This window comes from Micromesistius poutassou (genome assembly GCF_964030765.1).
Source record: "Micromesistius poutassou genome assembly, chromosome: 20".
Classification (NCBI taxonomy): Eukaryota; Metazoa; Chordata; class Actinopteri; order Gadiformes; family Gadidae; genus Micromesistius; species Micromesistius poutassou.
The window spans coordinates 745,734-765,240 of NC_140290.1; the positions used below are offsets into that span (position 1 = coordinate 745,734).

Here is a 19,507-nt window from a genome sequence, read left to right on the forward strand (position 1 = left end):
CCCCTTTCCCCGCCCTATTACGGTGGCCGTTTGTAAACTTTTGCGACGTTAAAGCCCAACACACACCGGCGCCAAAGCGCTGCGGTGCGCAGTTTCCGCGGGTCAAATGCCGCCCCTAGCACCAATAGGAAGCGTCGCGCAGCAGCACCGTTGTGGTTATGTTTTGAAAGCAGCAGATCAACAAACATAGTCGGTATATATTATTTTTAATTAATGTTGACACTTGCATTTTCTTTGTCAATGCATAATAAAGTAGTAGCCTACTATGTTGATTGCTGATGCCATCTTGTAACAGTTTCCTTATGAGGTCATAGATGATTGTCCTGTGAGTGTTAAAATACACCAGCAAGGCTGGTATATATTTTTCTGAATATTTTTTTATTTTTTTATAAATATACCAGCAAGGCACACTGAGATCTACACAAATTAAAACCAGCATCTAAGAGAACTCCTACGCGGCTGTCTGTGAGAGTTGCAGACCCAGCTGCTTATGACCTAAGTAAGAGTCAAAATAAGATTTGGTGAACTATGAAGGGTCCACTGTGACCTCAAGGTATGACCTTAACAGATGAGGAATAACGAAGTGACCACATCTAAGGGCAAGAAATCAATACCTCAATAGACATAATGAAAAGCTACATGGGTGACACACATTAAGTTACACCAATCTCAGGAGCCCTAACAACAGTCTTTTTATTCAACTAAACAAAATAATCAACTAAATAAAGAAAGAAAATATTCACAGTAAGTAAGAAAAATAGTAGTGGAAAGTTTCCAGGAGAGGAACAAACTTTCTCTACCCAAAAGAGGCGAAAACTTTAAGGTTTCTCCTATCAAACATCTCCACACAGAACATTTCGTAATCATGCTTTGATTTGAAGAAGAAGAGGAACGGTTCAATCTTGTTTTGTGTTTCTTCCTCTTCCCTGCCGTCATCAGATTTCAGCTCTTTTGATGCTGCCTCCTGCTCTTCACCTTCCATCCCAATGATCATAGGGAGAGAAACACTGTCAGTGAAGGACTGCTGCAACTGGCACCATGCTGCTGCCCCAATCGTGTCCTTCAGGAAAACATAATCTTCCTTGAAGAAGAAGAAAAATAATTTGTGTCTGTACATGACAAAAAAACACAATAATTGACATCCTACTCTCCCAAAAACACAAAATGGTATGCAAACAAAGGCTACTACTACTACTGATGAGTTTTCAGTGATGAAAAAAACTATTCAACTAGTCATCAGAACTATTTTATCTGACTATACATACAACCTCCAGTATTACACACATATTACATACCAGGTTCCCAGGTCCCAGTTTCTTCTCTATCTGGTCTTCAGTTTTGTCTGGAAATAATACAGATTGTTGTCTGTAATGTTGAGTAGGCTAATTCAATGAAATAATGAAAGTAGTAGTGCAATAGATCAGCCATGGACTACTAGGCTATAACTTGTATAATGATGGAGATATACAATTTAATTTGGAAGTAGAAGCCTAATAGAATCAATGAGATCTCACAAATACTAGGAATATATGTACATGGATTCACCTAGATTAACAGTCTATACATTACCTGATCCTTCAGAGCTGGAGGCTGTTGCAACTCGAGCCCTTTTTGTGGAGACATCTTCATCCTGAAATGTATTAGTGGTGGGAGGGTGGTAAGACTATAGTCTTTCACAATTGCTCCAAGACAACAACACACATATGACACTTACCTGTTTTTCCTCACGTTGTCTCTTCCTGCTTTCTGAAAGCTCCTCTGCAGACCTTGGTGAGTACATTTGAATAAATTCTGGTTTGTTACAGTGAAACAAATTATTTCAGAACTGTAAAGGACATGTTTAACACAATCTAAGACACTTACGGCATGGGGAAGTCTTCAACAGAACAAGGCACCACCATTGCCGTATTTGCTTCATGTTTGACTGACAAAAGAAACAATAGTCAAATGGGTTAACAAACAAAAATCAATAGACAAAAAACCTTGTCTCCAAGAGTGATGATACAATTACTTTCGTACATATACCTCATACACATACCTCAGCAAAGTCCCACCTTCCAGTCATTACAATGTACATTGTGTACTGTAAATTAAGAGAAGTGGTTTATGTATATTATTTATGTTTATAAAAATAAGAACTCCATTTATTTTTGAAAAGAGAAGAAATACCGCCCCAGTTGCCCCGATACGACATATCCATAATATACTGAATAGCCATATTCTTAACATCAACACAAACACCCCACAGTTGATGATGCACCCTGTAGTGTGTGGAGAGTACACATGTTTTAGTAGCAGGATGAATCAGATGGTTTATTTCTAAAATAATTCAAAACAAAAAAACCTGAAGATCATCCATAGTAAGTCTTCCAAGGCCCAGGGGCTAATATCTGAGCCAAGTTTCTGTGAACACAGTATATATGAAAGTAAGTTTAACGGTACAATTTGTCTGCTAATCTTAACACTCCTAAACATGCATAAAATATTAGAACACAGTTGTAACAGGATCAGCCAACAGGCTGTAATTCAAATAAAAAAATATGGCCTAATGGGGTCAGAACAGCCCCACTGATAAGTTGCAACTATACCTCTGTTTCACGCATCCAATTGGAAATTATGTACAGTATCTAAAAATTTCATTTATGTAAAACAGAGCCATAATTTAAAAATAAAATATGGATAAGTGCTCTGAATGTCACGCCTTGACTCAGGGACAGGGACTCAGAAGCAAAACTCAAAAGACGGCAGTATGTTTTAACCAAAAACGCTTTACTAGAAAAGGGTAACAAAAAACGCTCTCATGGAGGATACAAAACTATAACAAAAGGTCACTAAGGAGGTTACAAAAACACAATTAAAGTTAAGTTTAGTTAAGTTACCCTTTATTGTCCCTTTTTGGGGGAAATTCTTTCTCTGCTTTTGACCCATCCGGGAGCCGGTGAACACCCGGAGCAGTGGGCAGCCGCAGTGCAGCGCCCGGGGAGCAGGTGGGGGTTTCAGGTGCCTTGCTCAAGGGCACCTCATCCGTGGATGAGGACATAGGAGAGTGCTGCACAACCACTCCCCCGTCCATATTTTTGTCTACCGGTCGGGATTCGAACCGGCCACCCTCCGGTTACCGGTCCAACTCTTTAACCAGTAGGCCACGGATGCCCTGCATTGCCCCCCAATTAAATGCAGTAAGTATCTGTGCACAAAAAACGGGCAAATACTGAGGCTTGACAATACCCATGGGACGCAAGACGAACTGACATTAGACAAAGGGAAACAAGGGCTATTTATACATGAGGGAGGGGAACACAGGTGAGACGAATCAGGGACCGGGGAGGCAATCACAGTGGAGGAAGTGAAGTGCCTGAAACGAGAGGGAAAAGGGAACTACAAAATAAAACAGGAAGTGAACGACAAGACTAGACATGAGTGATTTTAACTTGACATGAAAGTGCTCAACAGAATTAACAAACTTTGCGTGACATGACACTGAACAGAACTACCACTATCCAGCAATGATAAAACTGGGATCTAAAAAACCTGAATGGTACGGTGCGACTTTGATCCCTCCACCCAGTGTCACAGAGGGGATCTACGAAGAAAATCTCCCTAGCTTGGGGCTTGAGTATCTGTCAATGTTATGTGTTCAGATATAAACAGACACATATAAACGTACAACTTTCAAAGTTACGTCATTAAAGTTGTAGGACTTTCAAGTGATTCAGTGATTAATAAAACAAAGCTATGATACATTTCACTTCTTGTGAAGGATATGATCAGAAATGAACTTCAATTAAAGTCTCATGGGCACAAAACAAAAGTGAAGGCAAAACTAAATGTTCTTACACAAAGGTTCCAATGTCCAGGTAACCAGACCGGAAGAACTATCCACTGCAGACTAGCCGCATTTGCCTAGTAAAGGAAAACAATAGACATGTGTATAATGTGAGTACAGTCTGATTCAAAACAATAGATAACACAACAAAAGAATGAATCATTTAAAAAATACCGGCAAATGAAGCATGGGGTTCAACGATGATGGGGGAATCCAAGTAGTGGCAACATTTGCTTGCAGCAAACATACTTGCTACTTTCTGTAACAGACAAAGTTCAACAATCTGTTATAGTAACAATCTATTGTGAGTATTAATTCTATTTGGTTTACATATTTAAGAAGAGTTTCACAACCTTCTCAATAACTTTCAGACAGCTGTTCAGGATCTGGCAAAAAAAATAACATAAAGAATTAATTAAGAGACTGTAAATAAATAAACAAACAAACATGGATGAAATAGATAACCTTTAAAAGTTAAAATTGTGTTCTGTATTGTTATCATCCCATTCACTTCTGATTCCAAACCCATGCTCCAAAAATCGGATCGACTGAGGACTAAGTTGTTCACATATGCAATGTGTTCAGTTGGACTTCTGTTTTTATCGATGATGTCCTCTAACTAGGGAAGGAAATACAAAATATGTTACTATTAAGCACACTTTACGGATATGTACAATGTCTTTGTAGTTCCCTTCACCTGCTGTGTATGTCCAGAAGGTCCTGTGGTGGACGTAATTTTTGGGGGGGGGACACAGGGGACATGTCCCCTGCACTTTTTGAAAAGGCCGTTCTGGTCCCCTGCAGAGGGGTGTTCCAAGAACGGAGGTTTAACAAACACAGAGTTAACGCTGAACTCTAGGTTGTCCGATCCTGTGCCGACTAACCCAGAGCTGTCGGTTCCACAGCACCGGTTATGAATTAGTTCAATCAACACGGGGTTGGTTAACACAGGGTTGTGCGCGTTCACGGCAAACCTATAAAGACGTGATGTATGGATCATGGAAATCCTGATCAAAATGGCGAAACGGGCCGCATATTTTACCGATCAAGGTACTAATTATTCTTTTTCCTCCCTCAGCAACTAAAGAATAAAAATTATGGAAGAAAAGTTTTATTTTTATTTTTATTTATTTAAATGATTTCTGCAAATGTGGTCTCGCATCCTTTGTCAGCCCTTACAAACATTTGCGAATGTGTTCCTCCTCGAGGAACGGGTAAAGTGGGGAGGCATCTCTTTGCGCAGAGTGGCTATATTGTGGAGGACGGCGCATGCAACAATTACATCGCATGCCCGTTCCGGACAAACTCTTAGTCCACGTAGGCATTGGAATCTGGACTTCAATATCCAGAATGTATTTTCAATCTTAACGCGGGTTCTGCTGTGTGCCAGGTTAAATGTTGTCTGTGGTCCAGGAGCGGGATTAGGGTACGGGGTGATGAGCGTCGGGAGGCATTGATACCCTCGATCTCCTAGGAGACCCCCATCGAATTGCCCTGCGATCAAATACAAACTTTGAGCTATCTTGCACAAGCACAACAATTATATGAGGTCTATGATATGTTCATAATGCAACGCACCCTGTTGAAATGTATTGCTCACATTGGATGTGTGCCATCAATGCACCCAATTACATTAGGAAATCCTGAAATATAACACCCAGATGAAAAGTCAACAAGGATAATTTCGGAGCCATTTGGGAACACTTAAAGTAGATAATGCTGACCTGCAAGTTGGTGAAACTCCATGAAGTTACGCAACAACCGCTTCAGCGCAAGACAGACGCACGGAGCGGCAGACGGTAGCTTTGCCTATGTGCTCAGCATCTCCTACACTGTACAAAAAGCTACCCGTCGCAAAAAAACGGAAAGCTATGCAAATTGTTTGTAGTGAACTGAGGGCAGATCCACGATTGGTAACATTTGCAATGTAGGGTTGGAGAAGGCTATTTAAATATATCAAAGAATCACGTGAAAAACTATATCTCTCCAGCAAAAAGTCATCCGGAAAGGACAATATGTCGAGCCGTGGTCTAATTAATCTCTCTGTGAATTGCACAAATTATTTGCGCTCCGATATCAATAGGCGAACACGTAAAAGCTGCGATAAACGTGGGTTTAAATAGCCTACTCTGAGCAAAACCGGGTTATCTTCCAAACTTAACCTGCACAAAACCTGCTCCGACCAGGTTTGATTGAGAGCATATGTATGGAGCTATTACTGTTGCAATATTATTTGCAAATGCGTATCTCAATCTGTGTGTGTGTATTCAGATCTGTGTGTGCGTATTCAGATCTGTGTGTGTGTAATATGATCTGTGTGTGTGTATTCAGATCTGTGTGTGCGTATTCAGATCTGTGTGTGTGTATTCAGACCTGTGTGTGTGTAAAAAAAATCTGTGTCTGTATTCAGATTTGCAAGTGAAGACAAATCTGCAAGTGCATGCAAAGATCTGTGAATGTGAACACAGATCTGTAAGTGTACATAGATCTGTAAATGTGTAAACCGATCTGTAAATGCGTACATAGATCTGTAAATGTCTGTCATCACTTACAACTCAGGCAGGAGCTCTCCATTGGCTGTGTTTTTACACGTGAATTTTGCAACACTTCTGCCGCGGCAGATCTGTGATCTGCAAATGTGTAGAAATGAGATTTGTCTGTGACCTCAGTGTTCCTTTGCCCTGAGCTCAGGCTCACAGGCTCACGCTGTCACAAATAACATTACTGATAATTTATTTTAAGAAGGCAATAATACTTCTGACAACTAAGTTACTGTTGAAACATGAACTTGTACTTACAGCGAACACTCTTGAATTCATGGTATTGCCTCCCGACCATACACTCGACACAACGCCAACCGTGAGCGCAATGAAATGACCCCAAGTGACACGCTTATCATCACTGGGTGCTACGCGCCGACTGGTGGTGTGTAGGCGGTACTGCTACTGCAGCCAGGCAGCGTGAGCCTGTGAGCCTGAGCTCAGGGCAAAGGAACACTGAGGTCACAGACAAATCTCATTTCTACACATTTGCAGATCACAGATCTGCCGCGGCAGAAGTGTTGCAAAATTCACGTGTAAAAACACAGCCAATGGAGAGCTCCTGCCTGAGTTGTAAGTGATGACAGACATTTACAGATCTATGTACGCATTTACAGATCGGTTTACACATTTACAGATCTATGTACACTTACAGATCTGTGTTCACATTCACAGATCTTTGCATGCACTTGCAGATTTGTCTTCACTTGCAAATCTGAATACAGACACAGATTTTTTTTACACACACACAGGTCTGAATACACACACACAGATCTGAATACGCACACACAGATCTGAATACACACACACAGATCATATTACACACACACAGATCTGAATACGCACACACAGATCTGAATACACACACACAGATCTGAATACACACACACAGATTGAGATACGCATTTGCAAATAATATTGCAACAGTAATAGCTCCATAGACATGGGGCTGGTAGAGGAACGTGTAGGAGAGACAGAGGAATGGAATACCGAGGCTCAGGACGTTATCACGACTTTGATTGAACAACAATCCAAACTCCAGGAAAAATTGACTGACCTTGAAGGAAGATCAAGAAGAAATAACATCCGTATCTGAGGGTGGTAAAGTTGGTTTTATATTGGACGTTGGATATTCGACACATTCGAAAAATCTATTTAGCACTGGCTTCGATGGACGCATTTGTGTCAAACCAACTTTGATGTGTTAATACAAGGCCTGCCTATATAACACAAAGCTTATTTTGTCAAAAAATAAATCTTTTGATTTTATACCATTTTTATGTTGATAAATGCTTTAAATCTATTATGCGGCTTCACTTTTTGACTTACCCATGTCAAAACACATAGGGTGAACTCAGCTCACTGCCCTACACATAACACAAAGCTTATTTTCTCCAAAAGAACACCCTTTGATTTTATACAATTTTTTAATGTTAAATGCTATAAATCTATTATGCGGCTTGACCTTTTGACCTACACATGTTAAAACACATGTGGTGAACTCAGCTAACTGTCCTACACGTAACACAAGGTTTAATTACTCAAAAAACCCACCGTTTGATTTTGTATATATTTTTAATGTAAAAAAAAATGCTTTAAATGCTTTAAATCTATTATGCCTCTTGGCCTTTTGACCTACCCACTTCAAAATACATCTGATGAACCCAGCTAACTGCCCCACACATAACACAAAGCTTTTTTTTTTTCCAAAAACACACATTTTGATTTTATACAATTTTTTCAATGTTAAAAAAGGCTATGAATCTATTATGCGGCTTGGCCTTTTCACCTACCCATATCAAAAGACATCTGATGAACACAGCTAACTGCCCCACACATAACACAAAGCTTATTTTTTCCAAAAACCCACCCTTTGATTTTATACAATTTCTTTTTTGTAAAAAGGCTATAAATCTATTATGCGGCTTGGTCTTTTCACCTACCCATATCAAAACACATCTGGTGAACCCAGCTAACTGCCCCACACATAACACCACTTCTTTTCAACACCGCTTCTTTTCACCAAAAAAACATCCTTTGATTTTATACAATTTTTAAATGTTAAATGCTATAAATTTATTATGCGGCTTGACCTTTTGACCTACACATGTTAAACACATGTGGTTTAACATGTGTGTAGGACAGCTAACTGTCCTACACAAATCAGACTGAGGTAATTTCGAGGTCAAAATTTCACGCGCAGCTGGTTGTCACCACCCGTATCCTTTCACTGATGTTCATGACGTGAACGTCATGACGTTATGCAGTTGCGACAGGACCACTTGTTAATTTGTAGGTAGTCTTAAGACTATAATATTTCAAATAATAGTAATAATATTTCAAATCAAAACAGGGCGTCATGTTGGCTAGCATATTTATTTCATGGCTACTTCAACAATGGTTGTAGAATGTTACTGTAGAGTTTTTCCTGTAGAATATTCAGCACAGCCCAAAAAAAAACACCCAGCTGAGTACGTTGGAAAAATGAAAAACCCACGTTCTTAAAGGTTAATGTTGATCTAGCTAATCAGACTGTTTAACCTGAAGACAAATACAAAAAGACAAAAACAAAGAACTGTTACCAATTTTGATGGTGAGGAACATGGAACACAGGAGTGTTTGCTTTTTATCATGCAGAGGGTACCTTTCTTTGTTCATCGGATGTGTTATGACATGTGTAGGTGAAAAGGCCAAGCCGCATAATAGATTTAAAGCATTTAAAGCATTTTTTTAACATTAAAAATATATATTAAATCAAACGGTGGGTTTTTTGAGAAATTAAACTTTGCGTTATGTGTAGGACAGTTTGCTGAGTTCACCACATGTGTTTTAACATGTGTAGGTCAAAAGGTCAAGCCGCATAATAGATTTATAGCCTTTTTTAACATAATTTAAATAGTATAAAATCAAAAGGTGGGTTTTTGGAAAAAAGAAGCTTTGTGTTATGTGTGGGGAAGTTAGCTGAGTTCACCAGACGTGTTTTGATATGGGTAGGTCAAAAGGCCAAGCCGCATAATAGATTTAAAGAATTTAAAGTATTTTTTTTTACATTAATAATATATATAAAATCAGACGGTGGGTTTTTTGAGAAATTAAACTTTGTATTATGTGTAGGACAGTTTGCTGAGTTCACCACATGTGTTTTAACATGTGTAGGTCAAAAGGTCAAGCCGCATAATAGATTTATAGCCTTTTTTAACATAATTAAAATAGTATAAAATCAAAAGGTGGGTTTTTGGAAAAAAGAAGCTTTGTGTTATGTGTGGGGAAGTTAGCTGAGTTCACCAGATGTGTTTTTATATGGGTAGGTGAAAAGACTAAGTCGCATAATAGATTTATAGCCTTTTTTAATAAAAAAAAAAATGGTATAAAATCAAAGGGTGGGTTTTTGGAAAAAAGAAGCTTTGTGTTATGTGTGGGGAAGTTAGCTGGGTTCATCAGAAGTATTTTGAAGTGGGTAGGTGAAAAGGCCCAGCCGCATAATAGCTTCATAGCCTTTTTTAACATTAAAAAAATGGTATAAAATCAAAGGGTGGGTTTTTGGAAAAAAGAAGCTTTGTGTTATGTGTGGGGCAGTTAGCTGAGTTCACCAGATGAGTTTTGATATAGGTAGGTGAAAAGGCCAAGCCGCATAATAGATTCATAGCCTTTTTTAACATAAAAATATATTTATAAAATCAAAAGCTGGGTTTTTGGAAAAAATAAGCTTTGTGTTATGTGTGGGGCAGTTAGCTGTGTTCATCAGATGTGTTTTGATATGGGTAGGTCAAAAGGCCAAGCCGCATAATAGATTCATAGCCTTTTTTAATAAAAAAAAAAAGGTATAAAATCAAAGGGTGGGTTTTTGGAAAAAAAAAGCTTTGTGTTATGTGTGGGGCAGTTAGCTGAGTTCACCAGATGAGGTTTGATATAGGTAGGTGAAAAGGCCAAGCCGCATAATAGATTCATAGTCTTTTTTAATTAAAAAAATGGTATAAAATCAAAGGGTGGGTTTTCGGAAAAAAGAAGCTTTGTGTAATGTGTGTGGCAGTTAGATGAGTTCACCAGATGTGTTTTGATATAGGTAGGTGAAAAGGCCAAGCCGCATAATAGATTCATAGCCTTTTTTAACATTAATTTTTTTTTATAAAATCAAAGGGTGGGTTTTTGGAAAAAATAAGCTTTGTGTCATGTGTGGGGCAGTTAGCTGAGTTCACCAGATGTGTTTTGATATGGGTAGGTGAAAAGGCCAAGCTGCATAATAGATTCATAGCCTTTTTTAACAATAAAAAAATTGTATAAAATCAAAATGTGTGTTTTTGGAAAAAAAATAAGCTTTGTGTTATGTGTGGGGCAGTTAGATGGGTTCATCAGATGTATTTTGAAGTGGGTAGGTCAAAAGGCCAAGCGGCATAATAGATTTATAGCATTTAACATTTAAAAATTGTATGAAATCAAAGGATGTTTTTTTGGAGAAAAGAAGCTTTGTGTTATGTGTAGGGGAGTGAGCCGAGTTAACCCTATGTGTTTTGACATGGGTAAGTCAAAAAGTGAAGCCGCATAATAGATTTAAAGCATTTATCAACATAAAAATGGTATAAAATCAAAATATGTTTTTTTTTGACAAAAGAAGCTTTGTGTTATATAGGCAGGCCTTGTAGCCTATTAACACATCAAAGTTGGTTTGACACAAATGCGTCCATCGACGCCAGTGCTAAATAGATTTTTCGAATGTGTTGAATATCCAACGTCCAATATAAAATCAACTTTACCACGCTCCGTATCTGGGGAGTGAAAGAAGGGCTAGAGGGGGACTCGGCCAAAAAATACATCGACGAACTAATTCGCAAGGAGCTAGATGTACCTGGTGGCGAGGAGCTACAGATCCAGAGAGCACACAGGGCACCGGCCCCCAAACCAGCTGAAAACAAACCAGCGAGAGCAATCATTGTGAACTTTCTGAGCTTTGATATCAAAGAGAACGTCCTCAAGACGGCGTGGAAGAAGAGCGTGCAGGTGGCCGGGCAACGAGTGACATTCGATCATGATTATTCTACGGAGATAGCAGCTAAGCGTCGGGACTACGCCGGTCTTAAAAGGATTCTCAAGGAAAAAGGTCTCCGTTTCCAATCACCCATGGCCACGCTGAGGATCCACTGGAGCGACGGAACCAAGGTCTACGACAACCCACAGGAGGCAGCCAGGGCGATGCGACAGAGAGGATTGGAGGTACCTGTTCGGGGAGAGGAAGGACCTACGCTGCTGCAGAGAGCCGGGGCAATACGCAAGTGGACCAGGGTCGGGAGACGAGAGTGCGGAGATCGCCCCGGTACGCGAACAACGAGGGACCCGAACTGAGGATGAATAATGAGGGACGGAATGGGAGCGCGATTTATGTGTCCATTGATGTCACTTGGAACTAACACTGAGAAAGAACATGACATACCATCTTGCCATCTTCGACTCTAGGCTTTTATGGGTGAGTAGGAAAAGGATTGTAGATCGCAAGTGCACATTTTATTTTGTAGGATAACATATATAAAGGACACCAAGCGATTAACACAAAGGTTAATTGGCCTACAACTGAGTGCAAGGGGTATTTTCTTATGGTTAACCTCAATGTTATTTGATCTGGTTTTGTTGCCCGCAATGTTCAGACTATTTGATAAATGTAACTCTGAAACAAGTTTTGACCGGGAGATACGGAGTTTCTGTTTAGTATATGGAAATGTTGGACAATTTTAGTGAGCTTGGGAGACCCATAGCATTGGACGTCTTCGCCACTAGGGGGGGCCCATTCACTAGGGATGGTTTTACCCCCTGCCCTCCAACAGGGAGAAGGGGAATAGTTTTTAAAACCCCGTTTACCTTGGGAGACCGAACCTTGTTCTTTTGTTTTTGTTTGTTTAGTTTAGCGGTTTCTGCTGATTTATTGTGTGTGACTCTTGACATGTGGGGAGCTGATGAAGGGCACTCTGAGGAGCTGTACAATGGATAGGGGTCTGCAAATGGTGTCTTTGAATGTTAATGGAATGAACAACCCGGTCAAAAGGGCTAAGGTATTGGCAAAATTTAGGAAGGAGGGGTCCGTGGTCATATTTCTGCAAGAAACTCACTTGTCATCACAAGAGCACGACAAATTAAAACGGTTTGGATATGATAATACATTCCACAGCTCATTCAAACAGACCAATAGGAGAGGAGTGGCCACTTTAATCAAGAATTCTGTGAAATTTGACATAGCTAAGGAGATATGCGATAAGGAGGGGAGGTATGTGATGGTTAAAGGTAAGATGGAAGGGCAAATGGTCATGTTACTCAATATCTATGCACCACCAGATAGTGATAGGAAATTCTTTGAGACTATATTCGATATCATAGCAGAGGAAACAGAAGGTACTCTTATCTGCGCAGGGGACTTCAATGTGGTACTCGATCATAAATTAGACACCACAAGTACCAACAGGAGTAGGGCACGTATCAGTAGGTACGTAAACATACAACTGTCAGAACTAGGAATTGTGGATGTGTGGAGGGATATGCACTTATTAGACAGGGATTACACTCATTACTCGCACCGATATTCAACCTACTCCAGGATTGACTACTTTTTTATGACGGCAGGGGACCGACACAGGGTGGAGGACTGCAGAATAGGGGTAACGGACCTATCCGACCATAGTGCTATATACCTGACGGTGGACTTGAACAACAGGAGGAGGAAGACTGAGTGGAGAATGAATGTAGGACTATTAAACAATAAGGATTTGGTAGAAGGGATAAGGCGAGATATAATTAGATACAGAGAGGAGAATGATAATGGAGAAGTGGACCCGACTATTTTGTGGGACGCACTAAAATCAGTAATAAGAGGGAAGTTAATAGCACAAGCATCTCTCCTCAAACGAGTCAGACTGGAACTCTATCAAAACTTAATCGGGCAACTTAAAAAACTAGAGGAACATCACCAAGAACTGAATACCATCGAGACGCTAGACAGGGTTAAGGAAGTAAGAGGGAAGATTGATCAGTTACTATTGACAGAAATAGAGAAGAAGGCCAGATTTGTGAAGCAGTCTTATTATGAGGGAGGGCCGAAAGCAAGTAAATTATTAGCCAGACGGATAAGGATGCAACAAAAGTTAAACACTGTACATAAAATTAGGGATCCCACGACTGATGAGCTAGTAAGAGAACCAGAGGACATAGAGAGGGTCTTTGTCGATTATTATAAAGCATTATACACACAACCCACAGCAGCAGAGCCAGATAAGATGAAGGAATTTTTAGATGGTCTGGAACTGCCATCAATAGGACGAATACAGAATGACCGCCTGACCTCTGATATAACAGAAGAGGAATTAGAGGAACCAATAAGTAGGCTTAAAAATGGCAAGTCGGCAGGTAGCGATGGATTTCCATCTGAGTTTTATAAGGTATTCAGGCAGGAGCTGAACCCAATATTGATGGCATCATTAAGGTATACGATGAAGGAGGGCAAAACTCCCCCCTCTTGGAAGGAAGCTAACATCACCACGATCCCAAAAGAAGGGAAGGACAAAGACCTGTGCAGTAGTTTCAGACCGATATCCATACTTAATGTAGATTATAAAATATACACCTCAATACTGTTGAAGAGGTTTGGGACATTCATGCCAGATGTAGTGGATGAGGGCCAGGCCGGCTTTATAAGAGGAAGGCAAACAGGACAACATAAGGAAGACCATTCATATTGTGGATGAGACACCGAGGAGAGGAGAGAGTGCGGCCCTGGTGAGTTTAGATGCTGAAAAGGCCTTTGACTGTGTAAGCTGGACATACCTTTTCATTGTGTTAGAAAAGTTAGGATTCAATGATAGTTCAGTTAAATGCATCAAAGCATTGTACCAAGAACCAACCGCAAGAGTGAGGGTGAATGGGAGTCTATCAGATAGGTTTATATTAGGACGATCGACTCGACAGGGCTGCTGCCTATCACCCACGCTCTTCGCTGTTTTCATGGAGCCCTTGGCCCAAGCAATTAGACAGCACCGGGACATCAGGGGAGTAGAGATAAGAGGGACAGAACATAAATTGGGCCTGTTTGCGGACGACCTGCTGGTGTACATGACACAACCAGATGTAAGCTTTCCGGCTCTGATGGGCTTACTACAGGAATATGGACACTATTCAGGGTATAAAATTAATGTGACGAAGACACAGATCTTGACGCTGAATTACTCACCTCCAAAAGGGCTCAAAGAAAGTTTCAAAATCAGATGGGACTCAGATAAAATGAAATATTTGGGGGTATACATTACGAAAGGGATAGACAAATTATACAATGCAAATTATCCACGCATAAACCAAGAAATAAACAAGGATCTGAGAAGGTGGTCACTTATCAACCTCGATTTTAGCTCAAGGATAGAAGTGGTCAAAATGAACATGCTGCCAAGACTGCTGTATCTATTCCAGTCTCTGCCTATACAGATACCACATAATCAATTCAGGGAGTGGGACAAATTGATATCTCGTTTTATTTGGGGAGGGAAAAGACCAAGGGTTAGGTTTACGACTATGCAGTTGCCCAAAGAGAGGGGGGGTTTGGCAGTGCCCAATCTCGAGGATTATTATTATGCAGCGCAGCTCAGGGCGGTGATATGCTGGTGCGATTCAAATTATGAAGCCAGATGGAGGTTCATAGAAACTGGAGGGCTAGCAGGGAGAGAGGGCTTTCAGATCCAGACAATGTTAGGGGATAGGGAACTTTTTAGGACACAGGGGAAATTATTGGATGCAATCACCAAATTCACTTTAGACATCTGGAACACTGTAATTAAGAGGTATAAACTGGAAAAGGAAACCAAGGTTCTTAGATGGCTGGCTCATGACAGTAGGTTTCAACCAGGGAAAGATGATTGGAGTTTTAAGAGATGGGAGATTAGGGGTATCACGGCAATATGTACTATAATGGATAAAGGGGAGATACAAAGCTTTCAGTGTCTTGAGGACAAGTTTGATTTGGGGGGTGGAGACTATTATAGGTATATACAGGTGAAAGATTATTATGGTAAGGAAATAAAAATAGACAAATCTGTAGGATGGAACCCGCTGATTCAATTGGTGGTTAATGCATATGAAGGGAAGAAAGTGAGGGCCATTTCAGCTTTATACCAAGCACTGCATGAGAACAGGGGTAACTCAACGAATTATATAAAGGACAAGTGGGATAGAGAATTGGAGATAGAGATGACCGAGGAGGAATGGGAAAATGTATGTAGGATTCAGCACTCGGCCACGGCTTCGCGGTTGTGGAGGGAGTTTGGTTGGAAGAATGTCATCCGGTTCTTCATAACACCAAAAGTGAAGGGGAGGTATGCACCAGAACATAATGACTGCTGGAGACACTGTGGCCAGGTTGGGGCTGACCATACACACATATTTTGGAAGTGCCCCAAGTTGAAGGTGTACTGGGAAGAAATATGGGGGATATTGAAGAAGATTTTGGGTTATGAAGTGCCTATGACTGGATTGGTGCTATACTTGGGAAATCTGACGGAGATAAACATACAAGCTGGGGATTTGTATCTGGTCAGGATCTTGCTTGTCGCTAGTCGGAAAGCTATAACTAGAGCATGGTATAAGGTTGACCCGCCTACAAAAGAACAGTGGTTAAGTGCTGTAGAGGAAATATACGATATGGAAAGGTTCACGTTTATACTGAGGGTGCAAGGGGGGAAGCTTGACTCGAGATGGGTAAAATGGATTGAGTACAAGAGAGAGGAACAAATGTAACGTTTATAGGACGCCGCATGACCATGAAACCTGCAAGAGATGTTGTTTGAATAAGGAGTAGCCCACATGTCACACTGTCATTTTATTTTTTATTTTTTATTATCATTGTTATTACATTATTATTATTTCTGTTTAGTTATTTTGTTGTCTGTATTATTATGGTTGCAATGAAACTGTGATTATCTGTCATTTGTAAAACTGCCAATAAAAATTTAAGTTACAAAAAAAAATTAATTAATGTGACGATCATTGTAAGCACAAACAGAGGATCATTGGGTATTGCCAGACCAAGCTCAATCATAGATTGCATGTTGGTCTGGGGCAGTGGCGGAGCCAGAATAATTTCATAGGGGTGGCCAGGCTGGGACCATAATTCACATAGTGGTGGCCACATAAATCAGAAACATGATTGTTTTCATTTAGCATCTAAAGTCAGCTTTACCTGATAGTATTAGGCCTTTTCATACCAATTACATGGTTAACAGCAGAAAAAACTGTACTAGTTTATTCTAACTATTCTAGTAGTCCCAGTCCCCAGTCCCATTTTACTAGATCGATGCAGTTAACTTAAACATACCCATCTAGAGAAAATAAGTCCATTCTTTTAGTGTCTCATTTCTCCTAGGACAAAATCACTGTAAGCCAAAGAGTCAGAAATAAATTAATTGATGTATTTATTTACCAAGAAGGCTGCCCCACACTACAAGATTTTTTAATCTTATGCGATTTTTGAGTCGGATGTACATCACACACATATAGAGAATCTCAGCCCATTTGTTGCTCTCCGATCATAAATACAAATACATGAGATTCGAACACAAGATGGAACACCACACACTATAAGACAATCTTGTCCAATAATTGCACACTGCAGGGCCGTGGAGGCTACGTCATCCAGCACGAGACTACTAGAGCAACTCGCGTCAACAGTGAAAATGGATCAGCGTCTTTTGACAGCAGTTGTTTCCACGGTGCTTATGCTTACATAATATCAGAGAATATCCGCGTCAGTTCAGCCGCGGCGGAATTAATGAATAAAGATCATAAACACGTCAGAAGAAAAAAACATTTATTTTGACAGATGTGCCCGAATTTACTACAACCTCGTTGATGACCAACATTTAGAAAAACATGTAGGCCTACTTTTAATTCAGCCTTGGGTGAATTTGAACCGTAGTGTGTTGGACTGTTTTCAAAAGGCTTTTAGATTAAAATAAGTAATGCTGTCTGTGAGTCTGCAAATCCTACATCGTTATTGTTGTAGTATTCAACCATTAGCAAGGTGACACTGATTTGCTATTGATACCATAGATAGACTATATAATATTACCATTAGTGAATTGCATAGGGGTCGATGTGAGCTCATGAATATTCATGAGCAAATGCAAACTGAATGGCTGTAGAAGTGTTCTGAGACACGGCTGCGAACCGGCAACTTTAAAACAAAGTACTGACGGTTTTGTGCCGTGCCGCTTCCGTGACAGTTCCGTGACGGTTCTGGTGGAAATTGCCCTTCACTCAACATTCCGAAAATATCTATCATGTTGGATAACCCAGATTTTGCGATCGGGTGCTCTTGGAGTTGATGAGATTATATCTTAGAACACTACGGCAGACAGGATAATCTTGGCCGATTTTCGTCCAGATTCGGCTGCCATGGGAACGCCACCCCGATTGTCGTAAGGGGCAAATCGGGCCGGATATCGGGACATTTCTCTTGTAGTGTGGGGTGAGCTTAAAAATTGTACATCATTCAATTTGCATCAAATGTGAGTAATCACCACAGACAATACAAAGCCAGCCATTTGGAGGCCGAAACCTCCTCCACACGTGTTATAATAAAGCCTCTAGAGTTCCATCCATCCATGTGGGATCCAGCACACGCATTGGAAGCTCCTGTTTTGTGTTGCAGTAAAATGCGTCCGTAAGGGAAGGGTTAGGGAAAGGGAAAGTAGCGTTCCGTTTTTTGTTTTTTTTGGCCCGTCGTAGGGGTGGCCAGCGTGGTGGCCGAAGTTTGACCAATGGTGGCCACGGCCACCCCTGACCACCACGTGGCTCCGCCACTGGTCTGGGGATGCGAGAAGCCCCTGACTGCAGCCCGCAGACGCTCAATGTGGGCGGAGTCAACAGGGAACTCCGCCCACATTGAGGCAGTGCTCAATGTGGGCAGAGTTTCCTGTTTCAGACTTTCCGATTAATTTCAGGTCAGAAACGTTCAGAAACATTTAGGCCTACAGTATTGTCATCACTTATGAAAGAAGAAAGAAGGAACGGTCTTTTGCTGTTGACACATAAACCATGCAAGTAAGTGAGACTGTCAAAATGCTTAATATATTTTGTAATATTCATGCCGTGGTGTATTTACTTTTTGCTAAATTAAAATACCACGCAGTCAGGGGTACTTGACTGAGAAGCCCCTGACTGCAGCCCGCATTTTGGTTAGCTTCATTCAATGAAGTAAGTGAGCTTAACCTTTTCATAATATTTGTTATCAAATGTGTCAGCTCTGTGTCAAGTGTTTATATTGCAAAATGCTTGATATATTTAAATGAAAAATAAGAATAAATAGGTCCCCAAGTGTGTTTATCTTATCGGTTTGACTTTTCATTTGCTTTCAATTAATAGCCTACCTAGGCCTAATTGTATCATTTCACATTAAACAATTCTATATAAATCAAATAAAATTCATATTGCTATATTTATGCTTTTTTAATAACAAAGCTTTTTATGTTTATGCTTGTTTTCTTTTACTTTTAGAGACACGTCAGTGTAATACTCGATGGCGAGAGCCCTGAAAATATAAATAATAAAGTGTGGTTTAGTTTGCAGGAAGAATACGCACTTTCATTGTTGTAATTTCGCAATTACAATTAACAGAACACAGCTCTTAAAGCACCTGGCATCTCACGAGACCTCAGTGGTCCCTCCAGTCACCTCAGTGGTCCCTCCGGTCACCTCAGTGGTCCCTCCAGTCACCTCAGTGGTCCCTCCGGTCACCTCAGTGGTCCCTCCAGTCACCTCAGTAGTCCCTCCGGTCACCTCAGTGGCCCCTCCAGTTCCCCCAGTGGCCCCTCCTGTGAAACAAACAGCAAAGGTTACTTGTTCACACTGCAACCTGCAGTTAAATCTGAAAAACTACAAGGCACACTTACGCCAAAGCATGTAGATTGTTTTGAGGTTGTTTCAAAAGAAAGACATTGATCCAAAAAATGGTGTGTTTGCAGTTGAAAAGTCGTTTCATGGTCCAGCAACACCCATACACGTAATAAAAAAAAACATGGGGACTTACACAGAAAATCGTATGTGAGTTAAAACAATGCCAACTGAATGCTGAATTTTCTGTACGATCTGGGATCTAACCCTTTGAATGCCATCATCTGAGGTC

At 40.5% G+C, this 19,507-nt stretch overlaps 2 protein-coding genes across 5 annotated transcripts in view; both read right to left on the reverse strand.

Moving 5' to 3' along the window:
• Positions 1 to 238: 238 nt before the first annotated feature.
• On the reverse strand, positions 239 to 19,135 carry LOC311365480 (uncharacterized protein). Of its 4 annotated transcripts, XM_084485030.1 has the most exons (13): positions 19,036 to 19,135; positions 4,180 to 4,212; positions 4,001 to 4,085; positions 3,838 to 3,903; positions 3,285 to 3,355; positions 2,880 to 3,187; positions 2,345 to 2,403; positions 2,039 to 2,083; positions 1,864 to 1,924; positions 1,715 to 1,766; positions 1,570 to 1,630; positions 1,296 to 1,342; positions 239 to 1,081 (listed from the first exon to the last, which is right to left on the reverse strand). In XM_084485030.1, exons 7-12 carry the CDS (start codon positions 2,357 to 2,359, stop codon positions 1,322 to 1,324), a joined length of 255 nt encoding a protein of 84 aa, XP_084341156.1. In that variant the 5' UTR covers positions 2,360 to 2,403; positions 2,880 to 3,187; positions 3,285 to 3,355; positions 3,838 to 3,903; positions 4,001 to 4,085; positions 4,180 to 4,212; positions 19,036 to 19,135; the 3' UTR covers positions 239 to 1,081; positions 1,296 to 1,321. The 4 variants fall into 4 exon arrangements, with proteins under 4 accessions (XP_084341156.1, XP_084341155.1, XP_084341157.1 ...); XM_084485029.1 differs by lacking the exon at positions 2,345 to 2,403; XM_084485031.1 differs by having other exon boundaries at positions 239 to 1,077; positions 2,345 to 3,187.
• LOC311365479 (CMP-N-acetylneuraminate-beta-galactosamide-alpha-2,3-sialyltransferase 1-like) overlaps positions 19,019 to 19,507 on the reverse strand; it is a gene marked incomplete at its 5' end in the record, with an annotated part of 37,257 nt that continues 36,768 nt past the window's right edge. Inside the window, one exon of the mRNA XM_084485027.1 lies at positions 19,019 to 19,196. Within this exon, the coding sequence (XP_084341153.1) occupies positions 19,163 to 19,196 (34 nt within the window). The 3' untranslated portion in view covers positions 19,019 to 19,162. The remainder of the gene's footprint in view (positions 19,197 to 19,507) is intronic.

Coding starts and splice junctions, on each gene's coding strand:
- LOC311365480 (XM_084485029.1), bottom strand. CDS start 1,901: ATGGTGGTGCCTTGTTCTGTTGAAGACTTCCCCATGCC. Junction 1,631..1,714: donor GACAACGTGAGGAAAAACAG/GTAAGTGTCATA, acceptor AATACATTTCAG/GATGAAGATGTCTCCACAAA. Junction 1,082..1,295: donor AACTGGGACCTGGGAACCTG/GTATGTAATATG, acceptor TTCTTCTTCAAG/GAAGATTATGTTTTCCTGAA.